The following is a 10,104-nucleotide window of genomic DNA, read 5'->3' as shown; positions in this document are numbered from 1 at the left end:
CATACCTCAAACACATGTACCCATACCTCAAACACATGTACCCATACCTCAAACACATGTACCCATACCTCAAACACATCTACCCATACCTCAAACACATCTACCCATACCTCAAACAAAAGCGCTGCTATGCAACACACTTACTCCTTTATGCAACACACATGGTCCTGCATACTACACTCTATTTCATACATAAGACACTTCATTCAAAAATGAAATCTCAGGGTGCCATTTGGAAAACACATGTATCCAAAATACAAAACACATCGTGTAATTACAACCTCAAATACACACCTGAAGGCACTTACTTGCAAAACTGAACACCAATTAGCCAACTACAAAAAAGAAGAAAATACCTGCAGACAGGCAAGTGTTCAACAACATAAACCATGTGAGCATCACCACCATCAGATGCATCTTGGGAAAACACAGCATCACCATGAAGCAGCTCTACAGAGTCACCATTTTTAAACCCTATAGAGGGATTTGTTTCGGCTTGGAGATGGCATGTATATGACCGCCAACCACATGCCCACATGCCTCTTCTGCAGGCAATGGAACAGGCGACATTCAGGTGACAGCAATCCATGGATGGTTTTGACATGCAAGAGGATATTTTCCCCGGTGCCTAGAGGGAGAAGACGATGAGGTCCTGTGGCCAGACCCCAACAGACGGCAGGATCCATGAGCCCACGTATGCACAATTATCATGATTTTTTGTGTTTACAGTATAGTGTTTTTTCTATTACTCTATTATGTTTTTTGTTTTTTTTGCTTTATCTGAATTCATGGTGCTGCAATGTACAATATTGGGTAGGCCTATTTGCTTTTTTGGTTGTTTGAAAATGTGTCTCCTGAAAATATGTCTTCTGAATAAACAATGAAAATCAAAGCCTGCAGTGTTTTTTATAAAGTGGACTAGTGTGTTCCCCTGATCTGAAAGTGTTTGCATATGATGCAAGTTTGTGTCATTTTGTGTCATTTTGTGTTAGTACGTCTCAACAGAGTTACATTTTGACAAAGGAATGTTAGGTTCATAGTAGAGTTTCAATTTAACACAGATGTGAATGGTATATTTCCCAGTGTTGTGTCATGTTTACTTGTGTTTAGAGTTTTGGCACAATGAGCGAAGTTCTGCAAAATGTGTTCAAGCAACGGGCAAAACCTGTAAACACACCCATCCACTGAAGCTCACTGCTTTAATTCAGATAATAATTATTATTAATTAAATTAAATTAAACACACCCATCCACTGAAGCTCACTGCTGAGCGCTCCGCTAGCTTTTAGCTGGACCGTAAATCAGAAAGTAAAAGCAGGTGAGACATGATGGGACGTGACGTCCTCAGCGGCCATGTTTGTCCACCTGCGAGGTGTGTGTCTGCAGTCGCGGTGTCCCTGTAACACACTCGATCGTACCTTATTTCCTCATTTGAATGTCCCTGCCCTGCACAGAGTGTGTGTTAGTGAGGAGAAGCCGTATAAAACCACTCAGCAGGACATGAGGTTAATAAACCACACACACGTGTTCAGTGACATCATCAGGTTAGCTAGCTGGCTAGTTACGTTAGCTCAGACAGCGGGTGGTTAACCGACGAATAATGAATAAATAGAATATAATAGTGTAAATACATCAGAAACTAAACAGTTTAAATGTTTAATATGTAATTAAAGTTGTGTGTGTGTGTGTGTGTGTGTGTGTGTGTGTGTGTGTAGGTGGTATTTGAAGTGTCTTTTAACAGTCCTAAAGGAGGCCGCGTGCTGCTGGACGACGTTGCGTTCTCCCCGGAGTGGTGCGCTGCAGGAGCAGGTGCTGGAGACCTTCAGGAGAACATCAGTGCTGCTCCACAAAAGTCTTGATTAAACCTGTTCCCTTTGTGTGTGTGTGTGTGTGTGTGTGTGTGTGTGTGTTGTTTTACAGAGCCGGTGTTCGACCCTTCGGTGGCCGACTGTGACTTTGAACTGGGGTTTTGTCGCTACACACAGAACATGACAGAGAGTGAAATGTGGAGGAGAGTGTCAGTGCGGCCCAACATGTACCGCGAGGGAGACCACACGACCGGGAGAGGTGCAGGAACACACACACACACACACACACACACACACACACACTTTGAGTTACCATCTCCTTACTCAGGTGAGTTCTCATAATGGTTTGGTTTAGAACTTCCTCACATTCAAAGTGATTTTCCTAAAGTGAAAAAGTAAAAGTCTGCCGCTCTGTCCAATTATTTAAGGAGGAGCGACATCATCATCAGTCTTCGACAAAATCTCATCTTTTTTAACCTCAGATGAAGATTTAATTCTCTGGATTTCCTGCTTTTCGTGCTTTTCAGCAGATTTCAGTAGCGCCGCGCGCCGCGAGATCATCCAGACACAAACACACACAAATAATTCCCTCCCATCACACAGGACGCTGTGACTCCTGCCGATGTGCCAATACTTTAGAGTGCGCCACCTGTAGAATTATACAGGAATGGCACAATATTCTCACCTCAAGTGCAAACATTTATAAATTAAAAATAATTTTATTCCATGACGTGTCAGGGGAAGATCTCCTGACCACGCTGGGGCTGGTGACGAGACGGAGATGGATTCCGCCTGAGATTAGAGGAAATGTTTTATATTTTAGCGCCGTGTGTTCTCACAGGTTCCTTCCTGTTGGCGAGTTCCCGCTACACCATGCACACCGGCTCCATCAGCCGACTCTTCGGACCGTCTCTGCCCGGGAACCAGAAGTTCTGCCTGAAGTTCTTCTACTCTCTTAGAGGTTTCAGTAAATCTGAAACATTAGCGGTGTATCTGTATAACAGCACCGCGCAGAGACACACCCGGGTCTGGACTCCGACTGACAGGACCAGAGACGTGTGGATCCGTGCGGAGCTCAGTCTGCAGGCTCAGAACGGCACCCAGGTGAGAACGCTGGTCGGATCAGGCCGTGTGTGTCTGTGTGTGTGGGTGTGTGTGGGTGTGTGTGTGGGATGAACACTACAGGGGACGGAACACAATATGACGCTTCCACTGATGTTTTGTGCTGTCCAAGGGGGTGAAAACTTTTGCACAATTCATGCAGAAAATACTTGTTTCTGATTGGTTGGTTGGTGTGACACAATGTTACACTGTAACCATGGCAACGAGCAGTAAATAAAGGATGTGAACTTAATGATCATTAATATGCTGCGGCATTCGAAAGCAATAATGGAAAGATAAGACACGTGTGCGTCAGTAATCAGGAACAAATCAATCATTTACAGCCGGTCGTTAATGAGAAACATAAGGAGGTGAGACCTTAAACTTCCGTAATAAATCACATGGGAAATACCTACAGCAGTGAGTAAAAAGCTTTCACACACTCGTACTCACTCCCGTTGGTTTATTCACAGAACTGATTGTTTAACACGTACTGATGGAGAGTTCAAAGGTCAAAGTTCATTGCTGATGTGATTCTTCTTCCTCTGGAATCATTTATATATTCACTCATCTTCATCTCAGAGCTCGAGTTGTGCTTCTGAACACACACACACACACACACACACACACAGACACACACAAACAGATGAATTACACTGACACACACATCTGACAACATTTATACACACATGACTTTATGGCAGGATGTGGAAGAGCTACTTCGAGAAGAACTGCACTGAGTCACAAGAGAACAGGCTTACACACACACACACACTCTGTGTATATTTTCACTTGGAGTGTGTATCTGAGTTATTATTTGTTTATATTAATCTGTCTGTCTCCCACAAGGTGATGTTCACGAGTGCGTGTAGAAGTTTTTGGAGCTGCGGTTCTGCTGCTCTTGATGACATCAGCCTCCGTCTCGGGGACTGTGAGCTACCGTTAGGTACCGCAAACCATCCGCATAACACACACCCTCACACACCCTCACACACACACAATATACTGTACCGATAATAACAACAATAAATATAGTTACAAGCAAAGATGACGGGCCCAAGCACCCTGTGCCACCCAGACTTGCGCATGTCACACACTATATAGGGCTGATGTCATCTGGGCCCTAAATATTTGTCATGTCAACTGGTTGTCTCTGTGTGTGTGTGTGTGTGTGTGTGTGTGTGTGTTAACATTTGTGATGTGTTCGTGTGCTCAATAGGCTGAAAATGCTGGAAGAAAAGCATCACACTGTGTGGTCACTGAAGTGATGTCACTGAACGTGTCACTGAATGTGATGTCACTCAATATAAGGCCATGCAGAAACTACATTGTGTGCCTACATGAAAGTGTGTTTGAGCCCCCTGAGGGCCTCGGGCCGCGCAAATCTCAGGCATCCTAATGGCACCAGATTCCAACCTGTCTGCCAATTTTCATAAGTTTTTGAGCACGTAGACCCCAAAAAGCCCAAAAGGGTGGGAAAATAAATAAATAATCCTTAGGAATACAAGAGGGTCCTGTGCACCCTATAGTGCTTGGGCCCTAAATAATAATAAAACAAGCACCAGTCCTGTCTCCCCTGGGGCCCTAAGTAAAATCCGGTGAAGGGCCCCTCCTACTGGACAAGGCATGGGTAACTCATAGGTTCAGGTGTTGGACTAAGGTCCCAGGTTCAAACACCAGCACCACCATGTTGCTCCTGTTGGGCCCCTGAGTGAGGCCCCTTAACTTTATAATGAGATAACAACTTATAACAAGTTGCTCTGAAAAAGGGTGTCAGCCAAACACTGTAAATGTAAATGGCCTGTGAGCCATAAGCCATCCAGACAGGTTAAAGTTTTTAAGCAGCTGTTAAAATCCTGCTTCGAGCTTCTGGATGATGATGGTGCTCAGGAAGTGGAAGTATTCATCAAACATGAAGAACTGACTGTACTGGAGGTCCAGCTGTTTGTGTAGAGGAGAAGAGTAGAGGAGGAAGTCTGTGTGACACATGCTGGTAGAGCTGGTAGAGCTAGTCCTACAGCAGGGCAGGGACGATGGTGTCGAAGGCAGAACAAAAGTCCACAAAAAGTGTTTCAGTATAATTTCCTGCTGGGGGACGACACGAAGGGCCAGGGGTCTGTCTGTGATGTCTGTAAATTATGTAACTTCAAAGTCCCATTTATAAATATTTACACAAATTTAGAAGTTTATGCTTAGAGGGTGGTGGGGTGGGGAATCTAATGATTTAGGGGCAGGGCTATGGGCAGAGCTATGGGCAGGGCTATGGGCAGGGCTATGGGCAGGGTGATGGGCAGGGCTATTGGCAGGGCTATGGCCAGGGTGATGGGCAGGGCGATGGGCAGGGCGATGGGCAAGGCTATTGGCAGGGCTATGGGCAGGGCTTTGGCAGGGCTTTGGCAGGGCTATAGGCAGGGCTATGGGCAGGGCGATGGGCAGGGCTTTGGCAGGGCTATAGGCAGGGCTATGGGCAGGGCGATGGGCAGGGCGATGGGCAGGGCGATGGGCAGGGCTATGGGCAGGGCTATGGCCAGGGTGATGGGCAGGGCTTTGGGCAGGGCTATGAGCAGGGCTATGGGCAGGTTGATGGGCAGGGTGATGAGCAGGGCTTTGGCAGGGCTATGGGCAGGGCGATGGGCAGGGCTATGGCCAGGGCTATGGCCAGGGTGATGGGCAGGGCGATGGGCAGGGCGATGGGCAGGGTGATGGGCAGGACTTTGGCAGGGCTTTGGCAGGGCTATGGGCAGGGCGATGTGCAGGGCTATGGGCAGGTTGATGGGCAGGTTGATGGGCAGGGTGATGGGCAGGGCTATGGGCAGGGCTATGGGCAGGGCTATGGGCAAGGTGATGGGCAGGGCTATAGGTAGGGCTATGGGCAGGTTGATGGGCAGGGCTATGGGCAGGGCTATGGGCAGGGCGATGGGCAGGGCTTTGGGCAGGGCTATGGGCAGGGCTATGGGCAGGTTGATGGGCAGGGTATGGGCAGGGTGATGGGCAGGGCTATGGGCAGGGCTATGGGCAAGGTGATGGGCAAGTTGATGGGCAGGGCTATGGGCAGGGCCATCTTTTATACCCTTGGTTACCTTATTTGTATGAAATCCAACAAAACCTGGTCTTATCTTAGTTTTATATTTTATATATATATATATATATATATATATATATATGTATATATATATTTCAATTCAATTCAATTCAATTTTATTTGTATAGCGCTTTTAGCAATTTTCATTGCCGCAAAGCAGCTTTACACAATCAAAAGAATTATTTAAGTGTGTATGAGATGTGAGTGTGTATGAATCAAAATGGTCAGTTTGTCCCTGGTGAGCAAGCCGAGGGCGACAGTGGCAAGGAAAAACTCCCTGAGATGGTAATAGGAAGAAACCTTGAGAGGAACCAGACTCAACAGGGAACCCATCCTCATCTGGGTGAAACAGAAAGCAGTAAATGATCTGCATTTATACAGTGTGTAGGGTGGGAGGCAGTTCAGCTATAATAGCTGATGTTAATTGATGTTAATAATTGTGACACACTGAATGGAAACAATAAAAAATATATATATATATATATATATATTTCTTTTTTTCTTTCTTTTGTTTAAATATAACTAATTTTATTCTGTTATTAGAGACAAATTGCTCTTGGGCAAACTGGATTTGGTTGAATTAATTGTATACAAATGGACTTGAGATGAATTAGGTACAATCAAATTTTTTAAGATTTCAAAAAGTTTATAAATTTTTTTTAAAATACACATTAGGAGTAAAATGTAGAAGTATTATTTTTATTACTCCGGTCAGTGCAGTAATGAAGTCATGCGGTGCTGTGCTCCAGGTTCCCCTCTGTCAGATCCGTCACACTGTGACTTTGAGAACGGACTTTGTGGATTCACTCAGGAAAAGAAGCGAGACACCACGGACTGGGTTCGGCTCAGAGGACCAACACCGACCTCCTACACTGGACCTGCAGGAGACCACACCACTGGAATGGGTTTGTTCCTTGTCCTCCCCACTGGCTGAATGAACAAACATGAACGTAAACATTCTGTGTGTGTGTTTAAGACATGTCTCCGTCTCTGTTATCTTTAAGGTCATTATTTGTACATCGAAGCATCCCTGATGCTGCCAGGTCAAAGTGCCCGCCTCCTGTCCCGCCCCCTGCGTGGTTCCAGGGCAGCTCAGTGCCTGCTCTTCTTCTACCACATGTATGGTTCTGGAACGGGTTCTCTGAGAGTTCTTCTGCGCTCGGTGCTGGAGACTGGAGACGTGGTGCTGTGGGAGAGGACTGGACCCCAGGGTGTCTCCTGGATGAGAGCGTCAGTGAGCTATCAGTCTGACCTTCAGCACCAGGTACGTAGAAGAACCCAGAATTCACCTGATTCACCTGGAGCTGGTGTTATTTCTATACCTAACCACATATATGTTTATTCAGATTGTATTTGAAGCCACCCGAGGGCCGTCTATACTGAGTGACACTGCCGTTGATGATATTACATTTCAGAAGGGACCCTGCAAAGGTACTTCACACACCTTATTACATTACATCATCATTATAATTTCATTCTTTAAACTTCTGGGTGCAGTTATTTTCTAACAATGTCTCTATAGTTACTAAATAAAATGCATTACAATAAATAACCGGTTAGCACGGGGGCCTCGTGGCGCATGCTCCAGGGTAGGAGGGGTGGGGTGTTCGCATGTGTGTGTGTCCTACTTGTTAAAGTTTACACCCAGAAAGTTTTATTCCTGTAAAGCTGCTTTGCAACAACGAGCATTGTTAAAAGTGCATTCTAAATAAAAGGAGTCACATGACTAGTGTTGAGGTTTACAGCACACATGGAGCAGAACGTGATGGAGCTTCTGTCTCTCTGTTTACTTTCACAGATGGGGGTCAATGACTTCACCTTTAACCTTTCAGTTAGTCCGATCTGATTGAAATGAAACTCAAAAGGAAAGAAATAAACATGTACGGAATGTCTGAAGAATTCATAAACACCTGGGAAACTTTAATATTTACAAACCAGCTTTATTACATTTAACCTACGCGCTAAGGTACTTTCTACTAAAGCAATATTGCAATAGTAAGACTGGGCGGACATCATGCAGTGTATCCGTTTGGTCTCCGGTGTGTGTCTTCCCCCTGCAGTCCTGCACAGTAACACCTTTCAGCCTTACACACAAATCTACTTTCTTTTCATTTTTTTAATAAAATAAAGATGCAAAAAAAACTCCGGCAGAGCAAGGGTGTTTTATTTTGCTGGATGAGGATCTCTTTTTCAAAATGGCTGAATTATATCTGTATAGACATTAAATATTAAATTTGAAACAGAAATTGGTTTTATACACAGTACATTTACAAAACGTTGTAGATTGTTTTACTTAAATATCTGTGAAACAGCTTTGATACTTTTTGCTTCACTTCCTCGCCATCTCTGTCCTCACTGCACCACTTGGGTTTTGATATTAGATAACTAATAAACTGTTAGATCACGCACGTTCTTGCACACACACACACACACGCGCGCGGGTTTATTGTGCTGCTTGATTTGCACAGCATCAACTTTGTATGATGGACTTTATAAAAGTCTTTAAAGACAACAGGAAGAGAAATGTTTGTTCACAGGATACTGAGTGTTACATAACATTTTTTTTCTCTGAGACTGACAAAGTGGGAAAAAATGACACAGATTCCTCCCCATCCACATGTGTTTTCTGTTAGAACAAAAAGCTGTAAAGCTCTTAAAACTGCACTTTTCCACCGACAGGCCTGAGTGGCTTCTGCTTCTCTTCTACTGAACTGAACCTCAAATATTCAGGTGACGTTCAGGACTGAAACCGCAGTGTATATATATATATATATATATATATTATAGGGCATTATGTAACATATAGGGCATTTGATAAAATGAACATAAGATGAGTAATCAGAAAATACTGCATCAGTACATATAACACTAAGGGACACAGAGAAAAAACACTTTGATTTGTCTTTGATTTCAGGATCAGTTTAAGAAGAAGAAATTACTCACGTGTCCTGCGAGTCTCACCTGGACCACCTCTGATAAAATAATTACATAACATTTGATATTTTCACCAAAGTGGTTTTAAACACTGGAAGAATGATACTTTTTGTACTAAATATTTTGACTAGAACAGAGACCTTATGAAGGAAATATAAAAAACGAAACTGTGAGATTTACACTACCAGTCAAACGTTTGGACATCCCTCCGAATTCCACGATGTTTTCTTTTCTGTCTGTTTTTTTTTCTTTTTTTTTCAATAATAGGATCAAAATGAATATTATTTTGTTGTTTCACATACTTAAAAATAATAATTCCTATATATGTGACCTTTCCTTTAATTGGGATCCCAAAATAATCGGATAGTTGTGAAGTTTTCAAAGGAAATAGGACAAATTTGTCCAAATTTCTCTTGATTCCAGACACACTAGTGAAATCATTGACACAAGTAACAGATGTTGGAACTCGGCGTATCGTCTGCCAACTGAGATGAAGTGAATTCCACACTGATTATTCCTGAGAATTGCGTTTTTTTTAAACCGCCACAGTTGAGTTATGAACAGAAAGAGGAACAGGGACGCAGGACATCCTGTCTAATGCTGCAGTAAATCTTCCAGAGGCTCCTTAAAGTAACTCGATGCTACTGGAACAACCACTGTATAACGTTGCATTTTGAAAGTTTTTCCAAAAACTGAAGGCATCTATAGTTTTAAAAATACACTCATCGTTTGATTGTGCTTAAGGCTTTAAAGAAATATACGCACATAATAAACCTCTCATCAGGAAACAGGTAATTAAAATCAATCATATCTAATATCAAACAAATAGTATTAACAATGTAGCGCTTTTTTGGTTGCATGAATCCAGATTGTTCTTTATCTATTATTTGCTTTTTTTCCACATTTTGTTATTTTCTCAAAATTCTAGAAACACCACCCAATAATGTGAAAGGAGTTTGTTTGAAATCTCTGAAAATTTATTACAAATAAAAAAAATGAAAAAAGTCACATGTACATAAGTAATCACACCCTTTGCCATGACACTCAAAACTGAGCTCGGGTGCGTCCTGTTTTCACGGATCATCCTTGAGATGTTCCTACACCTCGATTGGTTGTTCTTACTTGTCTTGTAGCATCATACTGAAGACTCGAGCCTGAGGCTGTAATTGGTGCCAAAGGT

General features: G+C 43.3%; 1 protein-coding gene across 1 annotated transcript in view; it reads left to right on the top strand.

The window, feature by feature from the left end:
- mamdc2b (MAM domain containing 2b) overlaps positions 1–8,112 on the top strand; it is a 13,086-nt gene extending 4,974 nt beyond the window's left edge. Inside the window, exons 7-14 of the mRNA XM_053475859.1 lie at positions 1,715–1,808; positions 1,920–2,066; positions 2,649–2,911; positions 3,758–3,854; positions 6,740–6,895; positions 6,995–7,254; positions 7,337–7,421; positions 7,789–8,112. Of these exons, the coding sequence (XP_053331834.1) occupies positions 1,715–1,808; positions 1,920–2,066; positions 2,649–2,911; positions 3,758–3,854; positions 6,740–6,895; positions 6,995–7,254; positions 7,337–7,421; positions 7,789–7,802 (1,116 nt within the window). The 3' untranslated portion in view covers positions 7,803–8,112. The remainder of the gene's footprint in view (positions 1–1,714; positions 1,809–1,919; positions 2,067–2,648; positions 2,912–3,757; positions 3,855–6,739; positions 6,896–6,994; positions 7,255–7,336; positions 7,422–7,788) is intronic.
- Positions 8,113–10,104: the final 1,992 nt, after the last annotated feature.

This window comes from Clarias gariepinus, chromosome 17 (genome assembly GCF_024256425.1).
Source record: "Clarias gariepinus isolate MV-2021 ecotype Netherlands chromosome 17, CGAR_prim_01v2, whole genome shotgun sequence".
Lineage (NCBI taxonomy): Eukaryota > Metazoa > Chordata > Actinopteri > Siluriformes > Clariidae > Clarias > Clarias gariepinus.
The sequence above is the reverse complement of the archived record's forward strand: the minus strand, read 5'-3'. Positions and strand labels throughout refer to the sequence as shown.